This window comes from Ascidia mentula, chromosome 3 (assembly GCF_947561715.1).
Source record: "Ascidia mentula chromosome 3, kaAscMent1.1, whole genome shotgun sequence".
In the NCBI taxonomy this organism is placed as follows: domain Eukaryota; kingdom Metazoa; phylum Chordata; class Ascidiacea; order Phlebobranchia; family Ascidiidae; genus Ascidia; species Ascidia mentula.
In genome coordinates, this window is record NC_138568.1 from 19954801 (window position 1) to 19981814 (window position 27014).

Below are 27014 nucleotides of genomic sequence, written 5' to 3' on the forward strand. Positions count from 1 at the left end.
TTTAAATCGAAAGAAGTCAACACAATACCCACCAACGGTTTAATCCGCGCCATTCTATCACCAACTCCTGTAAATATTTTTTTCATTTGACTTTAAATGTCTAATTTGAGTCAGTAATTAATGCGTGCGTCCCAATATGGAAATACTACAGCACTCGTACACGAACAAGGTAGGCTTCAGATAAAGATATTCGTATTTTCAACATAACCTCATATAAAATGTATTATGATGAAAAATAGCGTTCTGACAATATAGTAATGGTTGGAGTTATTAAATGCTGCCTACATATATGCAGTCGTTTCATACAGAATGATTATTACGCCATCAGGTTGTTGACCACACGTGATCATTAATCATATTTTTTGTGTTTTGTCCAAGGTTTTCTAGTTATTGGAAAGCCTGGCGTTAAAAGGGATGACGTGGCAGTGATAACTGAAAAAGCGAGAACTCACCTCACCAAAGTTTTGAGGTAAAATAGCTTACTACTGTACACTGTTCAGTAAACAAATGATATTCAGGTATGGAATGTGGGTATGACAAGAAATGCATATTTAATCACTTTTGGTAGTAAGAAACTTTTGTAACGGGCAACCTTCCTGTAAGTGCAATTGTTCTACTGGAATAAAGTTGATGAAAATCTCAACACAATGAAAAGTGTCAACTCCATGCTCAAATGAACAGAAGACTATTACAGTTTGTTGATTAAGTATATTTTACAACAGACACATAATCAGCGAAACAAGAAAAATCACTTGCAATGGAAATCTATTAATTACACTTGATTATATATTTCTTTTCATGTGTATATCAACGACACAGCTTTCAAGTGGTTACTGCTGCTCATGTTGGGCTTGATTACGATCATTTAGAATCCGGTGCCAATGTTGCGAATCCAACACGGTTGTTGGCGATATCGAAAGTTGTGTAGTAATTTCTCATAAACATGACACCAAAGATCCACAATGGACCATCTTCTGACATGATGTTTACGCCGAAAAATCCCAAGAAGCAATTCACCGAAAGCTGTCATCAAGGAATAAAATGTCTACTTAGTAATACCGTGAGCACAATTTAACATTAGATAAGGGCGCCCTGAGATAAACACAATACTTTAGCGGTTGACAGTTTCTTGTATCGATCAGACTTTTGCATTAGTAATGGTGACAATTTGAGCATTTAGTCGTCACAGCTTTTATTAGACCTATAATATAGGGTTGGAAAAAAGGTATACTTTATACGTTTAAATGCAAAGCATGGTTTAAGAAACCAGTGTTGTTGCAGCAGTGTCGTATGTCGAATTGATATTGTCCTCAAAAATATTTCGCTTATCACAAAGAGAAAAAAATTGAGGAATATACTGGTTTAAACCAACCGTTATGACGTACTCCTCGGGTGTGAGAACGTATTTGATGCCGGAGAGAGTGAATGTTATATTCGGCATTCGATGCTTGTCGCCACAATTCACCGCATATTGAATCTGCAACGAACAATATAGTTTAGGTAAGCTCTTAAACTGCACGTAGCAAATATTTTTATTTTTATTTTTTTACATCCATGGAAGTTCTAATAGCTCCAACAGCCTTGGCGATCATCGCGACTTCACTTGTAGGACCAACAAAAACGTTATTGCCTGAACCAATCATTGTCAGACAACCACCGACACAAGCTTTGGTACCAGCTTTATCTCCAACACTTATACCATCCAAGGAAATTTGCCATTTATTCTGAAAGTCAACATAATTTATAATCAAATTGAAAGACATGGTGAGACATATCAGCTTGCGTGCGCCGAGTGGATTGGTAACAAAAGAGAAAAAAGGTTTCCGTTAGTTTTTATGATGTGCAAATGGGCAATTAACTTACCTTTCCAACAACTTTATGGTAGTTAAACTTTCCAGTGAATCTCGCAGGGTTCACTCCACCCAGATATAACTCTCCACCATCTGGTAGTGACAAATCTCTAAATTGTGACAGGTTCAATAGGAAGGACAGGAAAAGAAATAGGTCGTTTGCAATGCAATTAATAATTCTCGGATTCGAATAACCAAAGCAGGATTATTACATACAATGATTAAAAAAAGCCTTTAAAACGAATAGTTTGTCCGAGTTTCTGACCGCGACGAACGCCTTTTTTTGTTGAAATTATTCAAGCACAATTTCGCAACTAATTTACCTGTTAAGATAGAATGAGAACTGATTTTTTGTAACTATCCCCTTTTGAAACATGTGATTGAACATAGGTGTATAGTTCCCACGTGGGAAATTCATTCCAACTATTCCGTCAAACCAATCGTCTCGAAGACCATATGGAGTTTCAATCATCTCAACAAAGGTCTGATTCACACTCACACCCCCAACCTGAAAAAATATTATGGTTTACCTTTAATGATGAAAAACTTACCCAGTGTGTTACAGAGATCACATCTTGACTATAAATTCCTGTAAAGTCATCCGTCGAGATATTCTTTCCGATTTTAACATATGTTGAAGAGTCAGCACTGTTATATTTGTGATGCTTGGCTGCGAAAAAAACTTGTAATTTTGAGACAACGCACAAGCGTGTCGACCATGTTATACTCACAGCATGCAACCCTGTTTGTGTCACATTTAATCGCGGGCACCCAAGCGAATTCCCTCAATGTATCAAAAAGGACGATAAATATTTGTGGAGGGGTTCCTATTCCAATTTCTCCCAAGTAAAGCATCTAATATAGAATATTCTGTTAAGGTAAGTTGTGTTTTTATACATGAGATATTACGTTATGATAGTTTTGCAGAAGCACGGAACCAGCGGCCTTTGAGGCGAATAGAAGTTTGTCGTTTCGTTTCTGGAATTCGTTGACAATTGACTTTCTTTCCATTAAACTTTGGCTGAAAGTCTCGTGGCGTTGAAGATTTATTCTTCAAAAATGCCATACATTAGACCTCGAGATAAGAATGATACAACAAACAAGTAATATTTTACATTTTGCACAAGCACTTGTAAATGGTTTTCTTGGGTAAGATAATCTGATCGACAAATGCGTTAAAGTTTAAAAGATCAATAAGTTTTGCTGTCGTCAAAATTGTCATCATGTAAAACATAGTTAACTCATTTCAAGATGACGCACACTCACATGTGAGCACTGCAAAGTGTTGCCAGCAAAAATAACATCAAGATTTCTTTCTTCATCTTTCCAATCTTGTTGAAAACTGTTATAAACTTACACAAGAAACCAACTAACTATCGACAACCCTGCAAAAGTGAAGAGCAGCGAAACTTAGTAGAATGGTTTAGACGTAATAGGAGTCCGGAAAGATGGCGTCACGCAATAGTTGTTTGTGCGAAGTTTCACATCTATACAATTTCGAAGAGGCCTTTTACAACAATAGAACGAACGATTTGAAGAAGTTTCAATATTGAAGAGGCAACTTTACTTACTGTGGTAATATTTTGATAACACGACAGCCTTGCAAACCGCACAAAATGTATTTGACGTTGAAACATTTCCTTTAAAAATCGTGTCATTTTTTAGGAAAGTTTTTGATTGCGCTGTTTTCCCAATGCGGGCGTCAAACTGCTTCAAGCAGTTACAACCTTCTGTTATTCATGCAGCAGTTTTTTTTCGCTTTTAATTTAGTGGCGTACCACATTCATAAAGTTACATTCTGAGGACCCCTGCTTAGAATTGACCTCTTTTGTAAAGCTAACTTCAATTTATTTTGCAGGAAGAGTTTAAACGCCTATGAACAAAGAATATGCAAAACAAAATTGTTTAATGTAACCCTTGAGGTTATCGTGTCAGTCACCCATTCCCCCAATTTTTTACAATGATGGGTGTGACATCAGAACTATAGGATACCTCAGAAATTTAAATTTGAAATCTAATCTCTAAAGTGGACAGAATCTAGCCCCTGATGTGGCACTGTCTTAAAACCAGCGACAGAAATTATAGCGGATAGCGAATGTTTAAAACCAAGTGTTTCTGATTACCGTCAGACGGTTTATTTTTGAAATACGAAAAATCGATTTGCCTACAAAGGCATCGACAGTTTCTGCAAATAAAATGCAATAAAGCACTCGAAGTACCTTTACACAAGTCAGGCAAGCAAATAAAATGGAACTAAAATGGTGAACACTGTGGCCCCTACCACTACATCTACTCAACTGCGAACTGCACTGCTGTGCAAGGCTTTCTAACACCGGAGACAGAAAGATAAGGAAGTGCGAATGACGTGAGCACGCAAAACAGTCGGCGAAATCGATTTTTCGTATTTCAAAAATAACCTGACTGACGGTAATCAGAAACACTTGGTTTCAAACATTTAAATTTGTTTAGAATATCAGAAATGTAATTTGCAGCAAAACGTTATGATTAAATGTCATTTTGTGTTAAATTATGAAATTTGATTACTTCGCGTACGTGCGAATATGGTATTTTGGGTCAATCGCTTCGTTTCTATCCGACAAATGGGTTAATCTCTGACATATGTGCAAATCGGCTTTGGGTTTTAATTTCACATCGACATTTTTTTTAATCTCAATAACCGTATATATATCGATAACCGTAAGCCACAAGGAGGAAGCGAAAAAAAACGAGAACAGATAACTCACTGAGCAAAGAGACCCAAGTTACGCGCACACTATAAGAAAAATCGTGGGCAGAAGGCTGCATTGAGTGCTTACGCGTAGTTATCTAAGGTATGAGTTGTCGTTTGTTTTTGCGTGATTGTTTGTCTGTATGGGAACAAAAGTGATTGTTTGTTTTTATGAGAATTCATGAGCATTAACCAATGGTGTTGTGGCTGCAAGACCTGCACCTGAGGTGTACGGGGGCCAAATCTCAAGGGTTGATCATATAAATACTTAATTAAATTAATTGTATGACAGAACGGAGGGCGACAACTGACTTAAAAGTGCTGTCTATACATATAAAAGGGCAAAGAATCAATGCCTCAACTAAAACAAAAGCCGACTAACGGTTAAACCCTGGTAAGGTTAAACCCTGGTAACATGTTTAGTTAAACTAACGGTTAAACCCTGGTAACATGTTTCGCTTTAACTATAAAATTTCCATCATGGCATTTGTTAACTTCGGTGGAGTCCCTATGCCTACAGTGATCTACGCTTTGTCAGCAATTATCCTGCTCCCCATCAACAGCTCTCTAAATCCCCTCATCTACTCCAACGCACCGAAACTGCTTTATGATAGAGTCCGGTATGGCCTACGTGCCGTTTTCAGACGTCAACCACAGGAAGAGCAACAGGAAAATGTGGTTGTGGTTGCTAGCCAAGAAAACTTACATGTGGTTGAAGCAGAAACCGATCCGTAAATAAACCTTGCATTCAGTTTATGCAAAATGTGTTTTTCCTGGCAGAAATGGATAGAACCGAATATTTTTTTGACGTCACGCGTTCCTTCTTTGTGTAGAATACTATTTAGTTTTTGATGGCAAAGTAATTACAACATAAAATTTATATATCACGTTACAACTTTCCATTCAAAAATCTCACAAGTAGGACAAAGTAACAACTTTGACGTCAGACCCAAACAAAAGAACAAAAATACGTAAATTTTGGTTGGTGTACGCACTCCGTTTGCTTAGTTTTGCTTTTTGGAGGTATTTTGCGGGTCTTCATTTTATGTACCATGGTATGAGTCACGTGATGAGTTGATCGGACTCGTCGTCCACGTCACACGTCATCCAACACATGGACACTCTTATTATGTGTGAGTGTTGGAAAGCTTGACATCAACTTGGGTATAATTATTTTGGACATTGCAATGATGCGGTGATTCCCCTTGCTTCGAGCAGTGACTTCCTTACTACAAGTTGAAAACCCCCACAAAACCCCCTCTCACACGCCTTGTACATAAACCTCGCCCTGTGTATTTTGTATATCAGTGATAAATATGTTTTACTGCAAATATAATGTCGTAAAATTCTTGGCAGGACAAACTCTGTAAATCGCATCATAAATCACATTCCATCGTTAACATTGCATCAAATGTCCAGCAGCAAGATTTTCGTTTAAAGTTTTTATTTCTAACAATCAATTACTCTTTGGCATTCAATATCAACTGGTTCGTTCGCGGCTAATTTAAACTTTCACGAAAATTTAATCGTTTTGTTGAATGTTTGCTGATTGCGCATATTTTGAGTTACTTGCTGTTGTTGTCAATAAACACAGTGTTGAGAGGGTAAAAGTGTGTGTATTCTTTAAACTTGTGAATTGTGGTGAGGTACAAGTTCCAACCACACTTCATGAGTTAATTGGGGAATTCCTCACCTATTTGAGTTGGTTCGTGTTGAAAATAAATCAGGTTCTTTCCTGTGTTTGATCGCTAAGCAACTACACCCGAATTTCGCCCTCAACACACCTCCTCGACAAGGCATGGTTACGTTCGAGAAAAAACGGGAATAATTGTTTGCGCTATATCAACGTAACCCACCTCTTGTTATCGCTTTACGCCATTTGTTATTAATGATTCAGCTTCAGTGTACAGTGAAAAAAACTCTCGCTTGTTGGCGATCGAGTGCGCCGAGCTGAACGACAAATATCTGTCGGAAGGAGTTAATTTGTGGCATACTCTTGTGGAAAGAGTTGCCCTCTCTTCTCTTCGAACAAAAACATCGAAACAAGACAACCTTACTGCCTTGCTCGCACTCCATTGTGAACTTGCTTCAACAGAGTTGAGATGCGAGAGCAGCGACTGCACGTCATCCCGTTGTATGGCAACGAATGAGTCATCAACATAACGTCCCCAAAACTAAGGAGGGCTGACTATCGATGTTCAATGTTCAACCGACCATCATGAAGTTCGCAACCACAACGGAAAGTGGAGACCAAATGTCCGTAACACAAATCTTTTTGCAAGGATTACCTCTGAAACAAAGGTAGGTGGCATTCAGGACCAAACGAAGACATCTACAATGTGTGACAGCAACGAGCAACGTTGTTCCAATGTTAAGTCGTTTCGTATTCTTTCTGCTGCTACGTTCGCAGCCAACATTACCTGTACGTTGGTGAACAGGAAAACACATCGAAAGAAACCATTACCTCTTCTTGCACACACAGCTCTTTTATCTGCGCAGCAAAACTTTTTGACTGTTTAGGTTAAATAGTTGTTTAGGCTGGTGAATCTTTTATCCTACGTGGAAACATTAAACAAATAAATTGTTCTTGTCTCCAACAAAACAATACTTCCAATAAAATCTTTTCTAAAAAAATAAAATGGGAAATTTTATGTAAACCCAGTAGTGTTTCTATTTTTAATTGTCAATCAAGGTAGTTGGTAAATGCTACTACACCAGAACACAGCCAATAGCTTCTGTAGGTGTGACACCGGAACACAGCCAGGTTGGAAAACCTGACGTGAACTGCAGCTTGATGGTTTAATTATCTTTCCGGTGTCACACCTGAAGAAGCTATTAACAGCTCACATATTTTCCAAAATCACCGCAGAACTCGCCGCTTTAAAAGCTGTCACAGCCACAGCAAGACTTTTAGCAAAAATAGTTAAACTAACAAGCTGCAGTTCACGTCAGGTTTTCCAACCTGGCTGTGTTCTGGTGTCACACCTAAAGAAGCTATTAATACGTCACATAGCTTGTATGACGTAACAGTCCATATTGTTTCATTATCGTGTAGAAAATCAATGCATGCGCTGGTGGAAGCTATTTGTATGTCAGTTGCTGTTGTGTAATAGATGTGTAGGACCAATGAGATAAGTTTGTTTTGATTGAATTTGCATGTGTTTGTCATTTCCCATGGTTTATAGCCGAAGAACAATATCTTTAGCCTATTCCACAGAATTAGTAACTGTTTGGCACGCACACGTGGCGCATGCATTTTGTGGCAAACAAGAAAAGGTGTACGATCCTTGAAATTGTTCGTTAAGAGTAGAACCCATGTGCATTGAACTATCTGCGAAAGTTTTCACCTCGCAAATTGAACTTGCAGTTCGCACGCCAGTTTAGGTATGCTATCAGCACGTGTGCAACTCAGAACAGCAAGTGTCGTATAAGGAAAATTCCCACTGAGTATCTTGCAGTTTTCACTGGTATGCATGGGGTAATCCCCAATGAGGGTTTGTGACCTGGCTGTGTTCTGGTGTAGTAGCATTTACCAAGGTGGTTAGGAATTTGGTAAGAAGTGAAAGCAAGCCATGCATTTGCACAAACGGAAAATTTAGGTTCTTAACTTCATTGCTAGCTCTTTTTTTGTTGTTAATACAGCAATTAAATGAATATTGTTACATTTTTCATGGGTCAAAATTAGTCAAATTTGTTTTTTTTTTTAATGTTGTTGTACACGAACGTTTGAGCACTGGCCATCAGAAAGACCGACAGTTAGTCCGAACGATCTTGCAAGATCCGGTTTCTTCTATCTTGGAAACCTCGATCGAGTTCAATATTTCTCTTGCGCTGGAGTTTTGAGAAATTGGAATTATGGGGATGTTGTCAACAATGAACACAGGAGACATTTTCCACACTGCAGGTAAATAAGTGATTATAAATTTGGGAAATATTAAAGTTTTACAAGCATAAGATCTGTTTCTCAGGGGTGAGGTTGTTAGGATGGGATATATTGTTAGGGTTTCTCATACAAACACTAGATAACATTTGCATTAGAAGTGAGACAGAGAACTGGTTGATAATTAGAAAGCAGTGCTGACAAAAAAAAGGCAAATCTCTACATGTTTAAAACTTATGGTATCAATTTAAAAAGATGAAGTTAGTTTGTCTCAAATTCATTAACGCAAATCGTGAATTAAGAATGGACGGTTCAGAATAGTATATCCAATGGTTCGAATCCTAATTTATCTATCTATAACTTACATATGTTGCAAACTATTGTCACCTATTTTTTCATAAACATAGCGCAACTTTTGTAGGAATGCTAAATAAAAAATAAATATTGCATTTTGGTGAAGTGCCAAATGAATTGCTATGTTATGCCACAAACTTGCAAACAAAATTGTTGCTAAAGGTCCAAATATGGTCATAACTTTAATCATGTTATCAATATTAGGTTGGTGCAAGGAGCAGAAGATAGAAATGTCCCTCTCTCACCAGAAGAACAAGCTGTTACTCCACGTCAACAAATTGTTTTCCAAGAACCACCCGATCCATCTGAAAATGAACAGGTTCAGTTTCATTAAAATTATTTGCAAATACTTGTCCCAATGGAAGGTGTTTAAATTTGTTTATTGGCAATAAATTACCAGTTGCATGTATTTGTGTTACCATTTTTATTGAATGAATTGGGTTTTGAAGTTGAGTTATTTCTAAGTAATGTAACATTCATTGTCAAGTGTCAAAAATCATTCAATTGCAGAGGGATTTGGAAAATATGTTCCGATGTCAGTTTCCGGTCAACCCCCACATGAGAAATGAAAATTCAAGATTTGAAATGTTTGATCAACGTTGGTCAGCTAATAACGTCAATGCAACACCGAGGCAGATTGCAAAGGCTGGTTTCTTTTATTTAGGTACTTTAAAACAAACTTTATTTTGTTCAAATGTTTTTCAAGTTAGGGGTGAACGAATTACAGTGAAATAGGTTGAAAAACGAAGGCAAAGCTTCTATGCTGCTAAAATCTAAGAGACAAAAGTCAACTTATGATAAACACAATTACATTTATGTGAAACATAAATTTCTTTTAATAGTGGCATAAATAGATTTGATTTAAATATTTTATGTGTAAAACATAGGTTGGTTTTGAATATATTTGCCTAGTATTTTTGGTTATTTCTTATAATGGTGATGTGGTTTGTGAATTTAGCCTTGTATGTTATTGTGCGCCCCTAACAATATGAGGGGTTCATTGTCACTGTGTTTTGTGGTTCACAGGTGACCGGGATCGAGTTAAATGTTGGTATTGCAACGGAGGTTTGCAAAACTGGGATCGTGAAGATGAACCATGGACAGAACACGCCAAGTGGTTCCCAACGTGAGTATAACAATATATTTATTGTGGCTAATTTCCTCAAGGCCATTGGTTCTGGAGGTCTCTCCGCAAAACCCTTGGGCGTGTGTTGAGGATTGACAAGTAACTTCAGGGTACTCATGATATCTGATTGATATTTTCAAAAACTGTATGCACAGTCTAAAACATAAGCTTGGAAACATAAAAATACAGAAGCATGTTACACTATTGTTTAATGGCTAACAATGACACATAGTGACATACATCACAGTCTCGAAGAAGTAGTGAGCAGATATTGTAAAAAAAACATACAAGGGCTCGCAACGACTCTGACACTAGCAGAAAAGGCCCGCTCTGACAAAAAGGTTGAGAACCACTGTTCTAGGTTGCAGGTGACTGATAGATGTATAAACTAGAATATGCAAGAAGTCTACATAAACTTGCAAGGGTCACTAGCTTTTGATCCATCTCAAGGCTTTTTTAGTGATCAGAATAATTTTCGTAATTGCAGATGTGAATTCTTGCTGCAACGCAAAGGGCCAGACTTTGTCCACCGGATGGTGTCAATGTTTCCAAACCTGCCGAGGCCGATAATGGGTGGACAACATGACGTACCACCTCGGGAAATAAGGCCCCAATTTGGGAGAGCACGGAGTCCCCCTCCACAAATCATCGACCCACAGGTTGGCCACAACAGTGTTGCACAAAATATTTTGCAGAAGTCAAATTTGTAAAAGTATTTTAAGTAGATAACTGTGTAAATATTTAGTACCAGTTGTATAGAAATTGCATCCCTTAGTCGTTAATATTACATTCAGTGCTCATAATTCAATTTGGATGAGTGTTGAAATATACCTACGGCCAAATCCTAGTATTAAGCACATGTAGTGTTTTAACACAATGTGAAATAGCTTGGATAATCTTTGTTAAAACAATGGCGCAAATTTAATGTTGTCGATTACTAATTTCTCTTTTCAAATATTTTTGTTCTTTTTATAACAGGAGGAAATGCGCCAAGAAGATGCTCGTGTCAGTGAAGCAATGAGATCAGACTTGGTCCAAATAGCTTATGATCTTGGGTTTGAGCGGAATGCTGTTCGTAGACTTGTTGCTCGGTTAGTTATTATGACCCAAAAGTAAATTTAGGACATGAGATACATATATGGTAACTTATTTTTAACACAGAAAACATTTTACAGTAAACAATCAATGAGTAATTTTGGGATGTTAATGAATTTTAAATACCTCATATCGTAACCAATCAACTTTTACATGCCCCATATCAGTATTAAACAAGGGCATTTACTGCCAATGAAACTTCAATAGAAATCATGACAAGTTAAAAAAATTGTCTTGGCTACCTTAGATACAATTATGACTGTTAATTTTAAGTAGTTGCTGTAGCTAAGGACAAACTAATAATAAAGATAACAAAAGCATGAAGTGATGATAATGTTATGTAAAGTTTAATGCCTCTGTTACCATGCATTATCATGGCATAGCAAAGCAAAGTGTTTTAGGTATGTGGGTTGTCTGAAACAAGTGAGATATAATTTATCAATGCAGTCGTGTTCGTGAAACTGGGATGTACATTAACGTTGAGGATTTGGTGGCTGACCTAACTGACTTGGAAAGTTCACAACAACCTGAGGATAGTGATGAGGACATAACTGATGAGCCACAATCTTCAGGTATGTTGTATTGAATCCATGTGGGAGTCTGGTGGACTGTTTTCTTCATAAACATTAAAAGTTGTTTGTTGGGGGCGTGGTGTTTTTCTTTGTATGATGTAACCATTACTATTATGATGTCGTCGTCTGTTCCAAGGTAGGGATTTTGCTGTGGGAGAATTCAGACTCTATCATAAAATTGTGCATAAAGTTGTTTGTGAGGCAAATTGTTGCGATTTTAAACAAATTAAAAAGGGAAAACAAAGAAGTATCCATTGCACCATATTGTTGCTCTCAAAACTTACATAAATTCCTTCTAAAAGTCTTGATATCCTAAACTTTTTTGTTTTCACAGCTGCGGCATCTTCTGTTCCCAGTGTGTCGACTGGAGAGGGTGAGAAGCAATTTTTATTTTATTTTTTATTAATTCATGTAATGGCTTACCTACATCACAAAGGACAGCAGTGTCAAAAATGAAAGTTTGAATTACCAGTATCTTCAGTCAACTTTCAGGGCCTTTAATAACTGAAAACAGATTGGTTAAACTGATTTTAGGAGAAAAATGAGGTCTTTTGTCATCAACATGTTTTTTCATTTCCTTTTATATTAATATTGAAAAGACAACACAATTCCAGACTTTTAATGTTTCCTAATTTTATGTGTTTAATTTATAGTGAGCCCTTATGTTAAAATGACACAATTTACAGAAACAAGCACTTCAATGCAAGCTCGCATACAAGAAATACAAGATGAAAGAAAATGCAAGATCTGTCATGATCGCTTGGCTGATATTGTGTTTGTACCTTGTGGACATTTGTGTTGTTGTTCAAATTGCTCACCTGATGTTCGACGTTGTCCGATGTGCAAGAAGAAAGTCAAGGAAGCAATCCGCACCTACATGTCATAAAAATAAACTCACCAACTTCTTCTGATTTAATGTACATATGTATTCAGGAAATAATGCATAGAGCTCAATCTGTGGGCCTTCTTGTAATATTCTTTGCTGTTCATTTCTGTTGCTGCCAGGTTTCACAACTGAGGAAAAATGTGCTTTGTGCATATTTCTTTATATGTCACTGTTTTCATCATTTAATTTTCTTTCAGCTAATTTTTCATCATATGGGGTCTGTGATATCCTTCTCCATGACGTGTTTATGCATACGTTAATTGTCTGGCAAGCTTAGTTAGAGGCTAGGGCTCCTGCAATTGACCATTACCCATGATTTCTTTTTTATTTGCTGTCATAAAAGCAAGTGGATGTTTGGGTGGATTACATTGTGTTATCCAATGCATGGTTTGGGGTTCATTCCAATTGTCCAAGTTGTTGTTAAGTTTTGTTGGTGTTGATGTTGTTAAATTTTCCTTTCTGAAATTGCAGATCATGATTGTTGGGTTGGTTGTCTTTTTGTGCAGAAACCTATGCCGTTCTCACCAGACAAAATTTGTTGTGGAGCTGGCTGGTTTATGTTTTGCTTTAAGTTAAAAGAGATGCTTTGAACTACTAGGTTGAGAACCTTTATTCAAACTGGCAACGTGTGCAATGGCATCTGTTTATCTGTCCAAGCCATTTGTGAGTTTTAATGGTTTATATAGAGAGAACAGAACTGCTGTGATACATTATCAACTGTTCATTTGCTATTAGATGGTTTGTTTATGGTCATTTGATTGTCTGCATGCTTACGTCATTTTAAGGCTGTTGATTTTCAGGTTGTAGCTCTGTGTGTTTGTTTGCATTTGTGTTTTTTTTATTCCAGTAGTGACTATTTTTTTATATTAGTAGCTTGGTTAGGTCTAAATAAAAAACCTTTAAAAAATTTTTAACACTGTGTTGATTCAAGCATTAGTTGCATTAATTAATAGAAATCAGTAGTTGCTATACATAGCCATCAGAAAATGTGAAACTGACTGGTCATGGGTATAATTTAGAACTCTTCATCATTTGTTTATTGCATACATGTTGTTGGAAGTCACAGTTAAGATTGGTGAATCCCAACCTTTTGTGGTCATGAACCCTGTGTTAAATTTGCTGGAAGCTTTTCTGACAAACTAAATTGTATATTTGTCAAAATACCAGAATCACAAATATATTTGTCATTCAACAAAAAAAGTAAACTGAAACAAACATAATTTTGCGGCAAATTTGTGTGTGCTTTTGTTCGTTTACAGACTGCCCGAAATCCATCCCACATTCCCCTTTGGCGTCCATGAGCAACATATGAATTTTGAAGTTTTCCCTTAAATTTTTGCAAAAAATATTTCGGTCATTGATAAATTTTCTTCTTCTTAGGTCATTTGTTATTTTCTTCTTCATTGATTCACGGTGGCATGCTTTGAAACTTCCCTGTCATGCAGATATTTCCTAAAGGAATTCATTTGAAACACAAAACTAATAAATTTAAATATGTCCATTGTGCTTGTGACCGTAGACAAAAAAGGTTGGAGACAATATTTTTTTCTGTTTTAGGTGTCCAATTGTAGGCAAAGAAGTAACTTTTTGTTATACTTTTGCAGCTTAAATAGTATGAAATATGTTTGCTTGCCAGCTTTTTAACTCCCCAACACCTAAAAATACAAATGCGTTTTACCTGTGGGAAATTATATGGTTGTGGGTAGGTAATTAGTGGGCACCAAATGTACCAAAGTAGTTGTTATGTTCTGTATCCATTGTGCGTCATGCACCCAAAAATGTCTTAAGCGTATGACAAATGCAATAATTAATTTCTACGGTAAAAATTTAAACACAAATGGGGAACAAGGATTCCCTTCACAAAAAAATGGGGAAATGAGAGAAAAAGGGTTAAGAACAACCACATTATAATGCTGATCGCCCAGATGAACCAAATCTCTATTTTATTTGAGAGTAGGCTAATTAGTGTACCTGGTGGAACCATTTTAGTGGCAAAAACCATTGCGAAATGGACAGGACTAATTTGTTCTTTGAAAGTGGCTTCCGACCATAATAAATGAACAAAGAAACACACATCAAATATTGCAAAACGTGATTCATGTGCGATTGCCAAAGTTACCGGCAAAACGCTAATTTACAATCAACGGTTTTCCTTTGTCCTTCTGTTTTGTAATGTGACTTAAACGAGTGAACAACACCGCTGTATTGTTTGCCAAACTTCGGAGAACTAATAACATAACTTTTTTAAACATAGGAGGCGATTGAACAATACCGTCTGTGAGTCATATATGCGTATTTTATGACGTGTTGATATTTTTTAACTCACTGTGCCATGGACAAACATGATGGCGTATGACACAAATGTACCGCCTACATGTAAAGCCAGACAAGATCAACGTATGGATGACAAGGTTCCTAAATCAAAACGTTACTTATTTAACCATGTTCGTTTGCAGAAGATTCAGTAATGTTCGCATTGCTTATTTCAAGACAAAGTGCGCTATTTAATCCACGTATTCCTTAAAACAAGCAACAAGAGTTGCTAATAGGCAGTCATGCTTAGCCAAAACAGACTGAAGTCCAACAAATATCGATACATCAACAATTCTGTCTCAGAAATTAGTCCACTGTGGATTGATGTTTCGCATCTTGAATGGCGTTGGACAGAAACCGTAGCAAAACTGCAAAAAGAAAAGTTATGAACAAAATGATGATTTCATCTTTTGTAAAGGAAGGTGCTGATATGGTGTGTGTAGTTCATGTTCTATGTGTCATCGGGTAAATCCTCGCGTCGGTCTTGAGGTTTTGCAGCATTAACATGATGTCAGAAGGTGGTCCATTGAGGGTTTTTGGTGTCTTTTTTATGAGATTACTACACAACTTTCGATATCGCCAACAACCGTGTTGGATTCGCAACATTGGCACCAGTTTCAAAGTGATGGTTATCAAGCCCAACCTGAGCAGCAATAATTTAAAAGCTCTGTCGTTGAAATACAAATGAAAAGAAATAAAGAAATATATAAAATCAAGTGTAAATAATACATTTCCATTGCAAGTGATTTTTCTTAAATAACTCCAACCATTACTATATTGTTAGAACACTATTCTTTATCGCACGCATTCATTACTGACTCAAATTTAGACATTTAAAGTCAGATGAAGAAAATATCCACAGAAGTTGGTGGTAGAATCGCGCGGATTAAACAGTCGGTGAGTATTGTGTTGACTTTTTCTCTTCAAAAGGATGTAGCGTTACGTATGAAGAATTTGTGCAAAATTTAATTTTAACCTTTGGCGGAGTTCCCGCTCCGCTTTCCCGCAGATTTTTGTTTCAACACTCGGTCTCCCTCTTCAACAGCGTGACGACTGATTTCCTGCTCAGCGTTCAAATATTTCCATAATCATGACGATGAAACAATGGTTGCAAGTTGATTGACAGCTTCGTGCGCGGTGCTCCTCGCCTGCCAGTCTGGCAAATTTAATGTTGGCTTCTTGACTGGATAACCAGTATGGTTTTATCGGTGCCCATGACATTTATATTTATTGTTTATGTTCAAGTACTTTTGTGCAAAATTAAAATGATTCGGTGAATATTCGTGTTTGGATGAATATTAAAACATTCGGCGAATCCCGGACTTACAGAATACCCGAAAAACTATGTGGGATAAAAATGATTACGGACAATCTTGCTGAACGTGGGCAAGTTTTGAAACTGCCAAAAAGTTTTGCTGCGCAGATAAAATAGCTGCGTGTGCAAGAAAAGGTAATGGTTTCGTTCGATGTGTTTTTCTCTTCACCAACGTACTGGTAATGTTGGCCGCGAACGTAGCAGCAGAAAGATTACGAAACGACTTAACATTGGAACAACGTTGCTCGTTGCTGTCACACATTGTAGATGTCTTCGTTTGGTCCTGAATGCCACCTACCTTTGTCTCAGAGGTGATCCTTTACGGCAATATGATCTCCCCTTTCCGTTGCAGTTGCGAACTTCATCATGGTCGGTTGAACATTGGACAACGTTAGTCAGCCCTCCTCAGTTTTGGAGACGTTTTGTTGGTGACTCATTCGTTGTCAAGCAACGAGATGACGTGCAGTCGCTGCTCTCACATCTCTGTTGAACCAAGTTCACAATGGAGTGCGAGCAAGGCAGTAGATTGTCTTTATTCGATGTTTTTGTTCGAAGAGAAGAGCGGACAACCCTTTCCACAAGTGTATGCAACAAATAACTCATTCCGACAGATATTTGTCGTTCGGCTCGGCGCACCCGATCGCCAAAAGGCGCGATTTTTTTACCACACTGAAGCTGAATTATTAATAACAAATGGCGTGAAGCGACAACAAGAGATGGGTTACGCTGTAGAACGCAAACAAATATTCCCGTTTTTTCTCGAACGTAACCATGCCTTGTCGAGGAGGTGTGTTGAGGGCGAAATACGGGTGCAGTTGCTCAGCGATCAAACACAGGAAAGAACCTGTTTTATTTTCGTCATGACGACAATTCAAACAAGAACCAACTCATACAGGTGAGGAATTCCTCAACAAACTTATGAAGTGTGGTTGGAACTCGTTCCCCATCAGAAGTCACAAGTTCAAGAATACACACTCTTTTACCCTCTCAACACTGTGTTTATTGATAACAACAACAAGTAGCATAAAATATGCGCAAGCAGCAAACATTCAACAAAACGATTAAATTTTGGTGAAAGTTTAAATTAGCCGCGAACGAATTATGATTTGATTTACACAGAAAGTTTGTCCTGCCAAAAATTTTACGACATCTTTTTTTGCATTAAAATATAATTATCAATGATATACAAAATACACAGGGCTAGGTTTATGTACAAAGCGTGTGAGAGGAGGTTTTGAGGGGATGTTTTCAACTTTTTTTGGTGATATTTAAAGGTAGCAGACTATATTTTCATGAGCCAATGGTTTGTATTCCATGAGTTGATTACATGGAATGTTTTCAACATCATATTTACAAGTAAACGTTGATCCAGAAACAAAACGTAGTAGGGAAGTCAGTGGAAGCAAGGGGAATCATAGTTTTGTCCAAAATAATTCTACCCAAGTTGATGTCAAGCTTTCCAACACTCACACATGATAAGAGTGTCCATGTGTTGGATGACGTGTGAACGTGGACGACGAGTCCGATCAACTCAACACGTGACTCAAACCATAGTACATAAAAGGAAGAACCACCACATACAACCAATAAACAAAACTAAGCAAACGGAGTGCGTACATCAACCCAAATTCACGTATTTTCGTTCTTTTGTTTGGGTCTCTCGTCAAATATGTTACTTTGTCCTACTTGTGAGATTTTTAAATGGAAAGTTGTAACTTGGAATATCAATTTTGTGTTGTAGTAACTTTGCCATCACAAACTAAATATTATTCTACACATGGAAGGTACGCGTGACGTCAAAAAAATATTCGGTTCTATCCATTCGATGCCAGGAAAAAAACACATTTTGCACGAACTGAATGCAAGGTTTATTTACAGATCAGTTTCTGCTTCAACCACATGTAAGTTTTCTCGGTTAGCAACCACACCCACATTTTCCTGTTGCTCTTCCTGTGGTTGGCGTCTGAAAACGGTACGTAGGCCATCCCGGACTCTATCATAAAGCAGTTTCGGTGCGTTGGAATAGATGAGGGGATTTAGAGAGCTGTTTATGGGAAGCAGGATGATTGCTGACACAGCGTACATCACTGGAGGCATAGGGACTCCACCGATGTTTACAAATGACATAATGGAAATTGGAACCCAGCAGAGAAAATCGGTAACTATCAGTCGGATGATTTTCTTTTGTATTTCTGCCGAAACAGCTTTAATGGTATAATATGTCTGCAAATACGAATGTGCTTACCTTTGTTTTGTCTTGCCGCCCTTCCACTTCTTAGTCTCTTGTTCACTTGCCTGGCACTGGCAGTTGGCTTCTTGTAAATCCAAATATACGTAATTGCAACGAACATGAAGGCCAGGAAGTTAAGAGTAATAATAGCGATTGAATATCCCCATGCCTTGTCGTTGGTTGTTACATACAGTTTGCTGATGCAAACACTGCTGCTGCTGTAATATCTACACATAAACAATTTTGTTGATAAAAAATTCAAATTTTGCACAATTAAAACACAAACCCCAAATATCCAGAAATATCAAATAGCCCAGTGTAATTGTAATCCTCAAGAATATCCATAAAATCCATCCAGGAATTAGCATCATTTACTCGCATGAGGGCAGTGTTGAGTTCTTGGGAATCATTGCTTGTGAAGTTGTGTTGGAAAGTTACAAATCGATCCATGAAGTTATTCATACCTGTATACGCAACGTTATAGTGTGATTCGAAACTGGTATCACCACCAACATCAACAACAATTTCTTACTAGAAAAGTCGACTGCAACATTGTCATAAAACGGATTCTCATTCATCCAAGCTTTGGTTTCAAACAAATGTTGAAGTTGAGTTGTGAGTGGAATAAAAGCAATTGTACACGAGAATGCCCAGGAGAGGATAATGGAAAGGATGACAGTTTTCAATTCCGGTTTCAAGGATGCATCGTGTGGCTGAAACAAAAGAGAACATTAACCTGTTTTCATTAAAAGCAATAAGTTTGCAAGCTGGGCGTTCCTTTCAATTCGAAGGACGGGGAATGTAGTTGTCAGTTCGAATTCCATCGGACTGAAATTGCTACCTCTTTCTTTACCCACTTTCCGGAGATAAAAGATTTCCAAAGAGAAAGTTGTCATAAAGTTTTGGAACGGCCCGGCACCGGTTCAACGAAGTTGGCTATAGCTGACTTAACCAAATACAATTGTTTCACTTACATTTTTCACAGCAAACAGTCGGAATATGGTCAACAGAACCATTGTGAACACCGATGTTTCGCTAGTAAGCAAAGCCAATACCCCCATGGTGGTGCAACTTCCGCTTGATCTCCAAATAAGGTCATTGGCACAATAATTTCCAGAGTATCTGACACCAGCGGCTCCCAGCATGATGAGATAAACTCCCATGAGTAGATCGGAAACGGATAGATTCAAAACGAGCAGATGGTTTGTGCGAAATGCAGAAGATTGTGATTGTGTCGTCGCCAACGTTTTGCCTTCCATCACCATGACAACCTCAAAACAAATTGTAGGAATATAACACGTGTTCTTATTGCGCAACAAAGACAAAACTTAGTTTAATTTACCAAATTTCCGGCAATGGCGAGCATCCCCATTATCCACACAATGGCTCGTAGAAATGGGTTCGCAATCAACTCGTATCGTGATGAAAATATGTTTTCGTTCATCACTTTTGTATTTGTTGGGCACTCGTCTGACCAATCAGAGCAGTCGCCGACTCCATTGAATTTCTATGTAAAGTATATGAATTTAAGAAAACTTTGTAGTTAAGTTGGTCATATTGGTGTCCGTAAACAACATAATGCGAAATTACTATTTCGTATGTAATTGGTGAACAACGGATCTATGAAAATTGGATAAAAAATGTGAACTGCTATATACATCTGTAGTTTTGTGTACGTGGAAGGCGTGTGACGCGATAATTGGCCAGAAATCTGGCGACAACAATAAGAATAAATTTGTAAACTGGCTGCCAACGTTAAGGTGTGCTTGTGTGATTAGGTGTAAAGAACATGATTTGTGAAGTGGGTCGTAATTAAATTAATGTTGTTTGGTGTTGGTTCTTTTAACATTAGGTGTTTCTATATAATTTTTTACTTTGACGTCAGTTTATTTAATTATAAAAGTAGCCACCTATATAGTTTGGCTCCCAACTTTTGTTTTGGCGGTGAGCCGTTAGTGCAGGGTGAACTGAGCGTTTACTATGGTTGGGGTTGGAGGCCCGGGTTAGTACATGGATCAGATTGGGAGTAAACGGTTGGTTTACATCAGAGATACACAAATATTTTTAGTGCTAAATTAGAAACCTTAAGTTCAAAAGGCTTTTTTCAGACCTATTTTGTGACCGAATCGCACATTTTAATCCCGCGAAGATCAACTTTAAATGTTTGGCGCCAAAAAAACGGAGAAAAGGTCTTCCTAAATCGGTTCAAAAACTTCCATACCCGGCATCCCAATAACTTTTGTCCTAATTCGGGATCGCTGAATTAATTTCGGTCACAACAGTAACATGCACGGAATCAAAACATCTTTGCCACAGGACACAAAACTTTAAATATTGTTTACATGTGTTTACCTTCTCCTTCTTAACGAACAATGGATCTTTATTTTCGCAGTAAAACCTTCCGTCATTTCTGCAGTTTATTTCGTCACTTTGATCATCGCAGTTAATTGTGAGGTCACAAACATCCGATTTGTTGACAGAAATCTGTCGCAAAAGTCTGTAAAATACTTAAACCGTCTTTGTGGTTAACTGTGTGCGAAAGATTCAACAAAGGGCATTATGACAAACAATACTGAACAAAAGACACCGATACCTATTTGCTTTTTATAGTTGAAATAACGCTTCGAAGTGATTTTTTTCCCAACTCTTGTAATTAAGGTCTTAATTTTTTTTTGGTTTTTTATGACATCAAATAACTTTACTTTGGCTCCATTTAACGTTGGACAGTAGAATCTTCCTTCCTTTGAGCACAATTCATCTGGATATTCGTCACTTTCATCCTTGCAATCGATGAAACCGTCGCATACTTTGGACATAGGAATATTGAGAAGTCCGTCTTTTGTGTCGCAGTGTTTCCGATGTTTGCAAAGTTGAGGATCTTCATCGTGGTCGAATGATTGACCAGTGTCAAGATTATACATCCGAAAATCGCAATCTCGCCTCCCATCGCACAGTAGTTTGTTGTCGAACAACCTCCCCCAACCCCGCAACACTCCATCCTGTGTAAAACACATCACGTGCGAACGATTTGTTGCTCATGCTGGAAGGAATATTTTTGTTATTATTTTAAACGAATCTTTTTTTAGTTGTTGTCAGGCTTGTCGGGATTTCCTGGCTGTTACATTAGGTTTTATCATAAGTTTTGAAGCAGGTATCGCCATAAAATCTGTGAATATGGTGGCGACAGACCAGCAGGGACCGTAAACTTTTGTTACAAACTCAATTTGTCAGGTAACAGTCCCCATGTGGGACACCTAGAAACGTCCAACGACACATCGACAGCAACAGACGTCATGGCAGCAAACTTGTTCGAGACTTTTATACCTGGGAATGTGATCACTATGTGATTGTCATGCATTACAAGATGTTTATTTTTTAAGTTTTGTTAAAGTTTTTACAATCAGGTATAAAAACATAGAAAATAGCAAAATAAGCTTGACGAACAAATACAATTTGTGACGAAAGCGAGAATTAACTCTTAAACGTGTGGCGACGAAAATTGACTTTTCACGCCGCTCCCCTTGCAAAATCTCGTTGGAAAGGTTTCGCAGTTTTCTCAGCATTTTACAATTTTCTTTCTGCCGTGGTCGCAGTACTTTGAGTATCCACAAAAGGGATATGTTTGCTGGTATTTTGTGCCAATTGTTAAAAATGTGGGTATTACATATCAGTACTACATGCCGTGTTGGGTGGTTTAGTGCAACCCAAATACCACATAAATTCCAGCCATTTCAACGTTGCACAGGAAACGTCTGGGGAACTCGGTACAAACACGAGTTCCAAATGTTAACGACCTTGAAGGTATTTCTTTAGTAATGTAATAGGATTTTGTAAATAATTATTATCACGTATAATTGAAGTCTTGCACGGCGAAAGCCATATCCACCCTAGAGAAGCCGAATGCCACGCGCTTTGAAGGAATTAGTTGAACAATGTGTTTTGTAGCAACGAAGTAGGTGTAGTGTGGTTATTGTGCATGATGTCACTGAATGTTCCTCACCAGTATGTAACAACTTCTGTACAACGTAATCTTTGCACAAGCACTTAAAGTGCATATGAACACGGTCATGGCAACTTTGCGTAAAACTACTACAACCAACTTATATCCAAAGTTTTTCGGTTCTACGTCAACTTAACAATGTAGAAAACTACACGAAAACTGGCGGCGACTAAAAATCGTAAACCTTTTGCACTGTGGCGAAATTAACATCATACAAGGCACTCGCGTCGAAAAAATGCATTGTTTAGATAGGAGAAGGCGCCTTTTATTGCAGATATCAAATAGTTTCAAACATAGAAGAATAAACAGATTACGTTACGTCAAAGGTCAGGACAGGGTTTTACATCACACAAAAATATGTCACTGTGACGTTACAAACCAAAGGATTTATTGTCCCTAATTATCTGAAGACCAAAGGGTATAGCAGCAACGACATTACTCTGTACATCGATGAGACGGGGTTGGTGCGTTTTTTTGCTCAGTGACATTACATGACGCCATTTTTTGGTAACTTTAACTTTCCTCTTTGCATTGACTTTAATTTGAAAATGATTCCAGCATCATTTCTAGTTTTTGTGGTTGATTGTGGCGAATTAAATGAATCATTTATGACTCTTTTGGTCGGCCTTTCCTGGCGGTAGTTTAGAAAACAACAGAAACCAAACCTTTGAGGTAACAAATATTCACGTTTGGCGAAATAAGCCAAAATCTTTGTAAGTTGCTGTAATAATTACGTTTGACTGCGTAAACATTGTTGTAAACTTTTGGTTAAACTGGAATTTGTCCAGCAAGTGAGTAAGTACATTGTGTTGGTAAGAACCTACAAATGTACGTAAACATCTAAACCATTTTCATTAAGTCTGGTAAACTTATTTTCGACTAAACAATAAGTTATGCATTCTCACTTACACACCACCACTCCCCCTGTATGTAGTTGGTTGTTGTTGTTGTTGAACAGTCGTTCTTCACTTCCTCATCCACACTGAAAATATTTGAATGTTTCGCGTTTATTTTGTAATTAAAAACTCCAATTGAATGCAGATGACGTTTACTTGCGACTCCTGTAGTAATTAAATATAAGTTTATAAAACCCATACACGGGAATTCAACTCAGAACTGACCCAAAATTACTAAAAGACGCTTAACCTCCAAACACGTACTGCAGGGTAGCTGAGGAACAGACAAACATATTGAAACCACTTTAACCCAACAACAAAAACTGTCAATTTGATAATATGCAAATTTCCTATGGTTGGTCGCCCATTATTGAAACACTGTTGCGCCACAAAGGTTGCTCGCTTGTAGTGCCCAGATATGCGATGACTTGCATTTAAAGTCTTTTTCGACTGCAATACTTTGTATTCAAGGTCTAAAACGCCTATATGATGTCATGACAGTAAAGGAAAGGGTATTTTCCTGCAGCGGCGAAATACATCATTTTAAACTGCATTATTCATGAGTCATGCCAATGAAAACCAGTCAGGCCAATGAAAACAAGTCATGTTGTAATTACAGACACTTAACAAACTTTACACTTTTGCAAGTCATAGAATTCTGGTGACGCATTTGATGTCAATGGTTTTAATTCAAAGAATAAACTAATGCTTTATCACTTACTAATGAAACTTGCCACAATCTTTAGTTTTCCCAGGTTGACAAAAACATTCGTCACTTTTGTCGGGACAGTCGATGACGTCATCACAAACACGTGACCTTGAGATGATCATAGGGTCATTTGTACATTGGAAGCATGAACGATGATTAAAGGTCCCCAAACTTCGAATGTCTCTGCAAATGACACAAGTCAATTCCGTCTTATCTCAGCGAAAGGTATTTTCAACCAACCACAACAGTTCACAAATACCTGACATCTCCATTTTCCGAGGTGTAACACAAATCAGATTTATCATCACAATCTGCAATGCCGTCCCATAGAAACATCTGCGGAAGATTGCAATTCCTGCCATTCCGAACACATTTGAATCCATGTCCATTATTCCAGTGTTGGAAAGCTGGACAGTCATTGCAAGGATCGCCATCACAAACAGTCGAACGTTTCCAACAAGCTGAATTTGGACACTGGAAGTGGGAGGGGCAGAGGTACTCACATGGGTAATTCCCCAGACAATGAGCAAGCTTGTCGCAGATTTCATTTTTTGAGTTACAGGAAAAGTTGGCTGCATCCAATGTGTTATAGCAGACTCCATTATTGTCGAAACAATTACAACGTGATTTTGAACTAAATAAAATTAATAGTTATTAGCATCAACGAAATAAAAGGTATTTTCAAAACTACAAAAATACCCTATATTGTTGTTGCTACATTGCTGATGGAATTTCCCATTACAACTGGCTTCATCACTCATATCAGGGCAATCTATGACGTCATCACAAACACTTGACCTTGAGATGATCATAGGGTCATTTGTACATTGGAAACACAGTCGTTCGTTCAGCGATGAAGAAGTACGAATATCTCTGCAATAACAAATTTGTTTATAGATGCCATACTTTGCCCATAGGCAGGCAGGTAAAGCTGTTTATTTTATTATTTATAACCATTAATATAAACAGCAAAGCTCATATGACTAAAATTATATTTTACTCTAAAACGTTTCTTTTTTTTCGTTTTCACTTCAATAGGAAGAATGACGCCAGTAGAAACACTGATCCAATGGCGTTAAAAGAAAATATGATATATAGTAAGATAAGAAACACATTGGGAGAGGGAAGTCTGGGGCAATGCTGGCAAGTACGCATATGCAAAACACAATCAAAAACAAAATACCTGACATCTCCATTCTCCGAGTTGTAACACAAATCAGATTTATCATCACAATCAGAAATGTCATCCCATAGAAACATTTGCGGAAGATTGCAATTCCTTCCATTCCGAACACATTTGAATCCATGTCCATTATTCCAGTGTTGGAAAGCTGGAATGTCATTGCAAAGATCCCCATCACAAACAGTCGAACGACACTGGGAGTGTAAGGGGCAGATGTCACACAGTGTTTTGCCAACACATTGGATTATTCCTTTGCAAAACTCTTCCACTCTTAGGGCGCATACTTTGTTTGAATCCCAGTAGTCAAAGTTGTTGTCGCAACTGTAACAAAAGTAAAGTATTACATCATATAACAAAAGTTTCGGGAGATTTGTGTTAGTTATTGTTTAGACATGAAGAGTCGTCATGGCTGATAATCAGTAAATGTTAGGTTTGGTTTAAATAAACCAGATTAATGCCAATTAGTCATGCACGACTGGGTATGCAGATATGTGAATAACAATACACAGCCTACAACTTTACAATAATTTTGCCTTACATCTGCTGAAAAATAACTAATAGATAGTAAATTGGAGCAAATATTATAAATTCTGTGACCTGCAAACAGTTCACCATCCGGTCAGGCAAATACTTCTACTTTGTGGTGACGATACAGCCACCGTCATCCGTTGGGCACCAAACTAGGTGCATCCATACGGAGAACAAGGTGGAGAAAACTATTGGAATCAGGTAATTATTCGTGTCTAGAACTCTGTCAAGCAATGCCAAATTTATCAAATCTTTCGCGAAGATTTCTATTCCTTTGAAAGGATTTCGACAAATGTCAATGAACGAATAGCAGACGCAGGTGTAAAACCACAGCAAAACCGTAGATAAGAGCAAGACAGACGCCTGACCCGTATCTTAACCTGGGTTCAAATCCCGGTGTGGTAAAAAACGATACCGCCCAGGGGTTCCTACTGAAGCACCCACGCAACCAGTTGCCACAAGTCAACTATGCGGGACGACGGCATTACCGAAATGCGGTCCCACAAACGGAAGAAAACATCGTACTGCCACACTACATACGCAACAGCATGCGTGCAACTTAAATGTCTATGTGGCAAAGTACATTCAAAATACCGCTGCTCCGAATGAAGTCCATGCCGTTGTAACAACACAAACTACCAGTGTTTCTAGATTAGTTGTACATGCGGCACATGTTATAATCTTATGCTCGGAGGGAAGGTTATGTATAACTATAAGGCAATAGTACCAAATGACTTCAACACAAACTGTGTTTAGCAAGCCAATATCTTGTACTTATGTTATTGTTTTTGACAATGGCGCCTATACTTCGTACACACGTGTGTGCATTTAGAACTTCCGGTCCCATCCTCTTAAACTCGGTGCCGCTGCAGGGATTGGTTGTTACGGCGCGGTCAACATCCCCCTCTTTGCTGACTTCTCACCTCTCTCTCCTTTTAAAACAATATTACAATTCCCGCATATACTGGAAACCCCCACAACACACAAACTATCCCTCATTGAATATAACCTTGAAATTCCCTGAATTACTCGACCTTTGAATTAGAAACACGCACTTCTTAATATGAACACCACCTACTTTGACACCGCTGCACACCTAAACTTTCCCAAACTCCCACAACCTAATACACCCTACGCCACAACCCTTACAGCCCTTCTGGACACCTCTATGTTGCCATACCATTTGAAAAACCCGTAACTGAATCCGCAGTGACCCTTGCCCTTCGAACAACATCCCCCAACACCTCATCAAGTCCCTCAAACAGTCCATAAACTTTAAGCTCACTATCCAGCGGAACAGGGACAACACCTTTCCTAAAGGCGTCCTGGCCGATGTCAAACATTCTATA

General features: G+C 37.9%; 3 protein-coding genes across 3 annotated transcripts in view; 1 reads left to right on the forward strand and 2 right to left on the reverse strand.

The window, feature by feature from the left end:
• Positions 1-806: 806 nt before the first annotated feature.
• Positions 807-3236, reverse strand: LOC145896015 (cathepsin D-like). Its single transcript, XM_082984808.1, has 9 exons — positions 3117-3236; positions 2760-2901; positions 2582-2705; positions 2414-2520; positions 2174-2358; positions 1864-1960; positions 1551-1724; positions 1373-1477; positions 807-1023 (listed from the first exon to the last, which is right to left on the reverse strand). Exons 1-9 carry the CDS (start codon positions 3170-3172, stop codon positions 862-864), a joined length of 1152 nt encoding a protein of 383 aa, XP_082840934.1. The 5' UTR covers positions 3173-3236; the 3' UTR covers positions 807-861.
• Positions 3237-5692: 2456 nt separating this feature from the next.
• Positions 5693-13986, forward strand: LOC145895907 (baculoviral IAP repeat-containing protein 7-like). The gene is made up of 12 exons (XM_082984686.1): positions 5693-5711; positions 6476-6712; positions 8102-8149; positions 8293-8482; positions 9017-9131; positions 9323-9476; positions 9839-9938; positions 10426-10597; positions 10917-11029; positions 11481-11605; positions 11940-11978; positions 12292-13986. Exons 1-12 carry the CDS (start codon positions 5693-5695, stop codon positions 12489-12491), a joined length of 1512 nt encoding a protein of 503 aa, XP_082840812.1. The 3' UTR covers positions 12492-13986.
• A 3483-nt stretch (positions 13987-17469) lies between these two features.
• Positions 17470-27014, reverse strand: part of LOC145895908 (uncharacterized) — a 57290-nt gene continuing 47745 nt past the window's right edge. The window contains exons 15-23 of the mRNA XM_082984687.1: positions 21052-21155; positions 20702-20833; positions 19692-19856; positions 19324-19620; positions 18882-19062; positions 18636-18813; positions 18365-18576; positions 18052-18311; positions 17470-17661 (exon numbers count right to left, since the gene is read on the reverse strand). Of these exons, the coding sequence (XP_082840813.1) occupies positions 17470-17661; positions 18052-18311; positions 18365-18576; positions 18636-18813; positions 18882-19062; positions 19324-19620; positions 19692-19856; positions 20702-20833; positions 21052-21155 (1721 nt within the window). The remainder of the gene's footprint in view (positions 17662-18051; positions 18312-18364; positions 18577-18635; positions 18814-18881; positions 19063-19323; positions 19621-19691; positions 19857-20701; positions 20834-21051; positions 21156-27014) is intronic.

What these genes read in the sequence shown, in the direction of transcription:
- LOC145895907 (XM_082984686.1), top strand. An exon ending in CGACTGCACGTCATCCCGTT is followed by an intron (nt 6,713 to 8,101) that starts GTATGGCAACGA and finishes GTTCTGGTGTAG; the next exon opens with TAGCATTTACCAAGGTGGTT. An exon ending in TGATGAGCCACAATCTTCAG is followed by an intron (nt 11,606 to 11,939) that starts GTATGTTGTATT and finishes TTGTTTTCACAG; the next exon opens with CTGCGGCATCTTCTGTTCCC.
- LOC145896015 (XM_082984808.1), bottom strand. Translation starts at nt 3,172, where the DNA reads ATGAAGAAAGAAATCTTGATGTTATTTTTGCTGGCAACACTTTGCAGT. An exon ending in ACCATAAAGTTGTTGGAAAG is followed by an intron (nt 1,725 to 1,863) that starts GTAAGTTAATTG and finishes GTTGACTTTCAG; the next exon opens with AATAAATGGCAAATTTCCTT. An exon ending in CTATTAGAACTTCCATGGAT is followed by an intron (nt 1,478 to 1,550) that starts GTAAAAAAATAA and finishes TGTTCGTTGCAG; the next exon opens with ATTCAATATGCGGTGAATTG.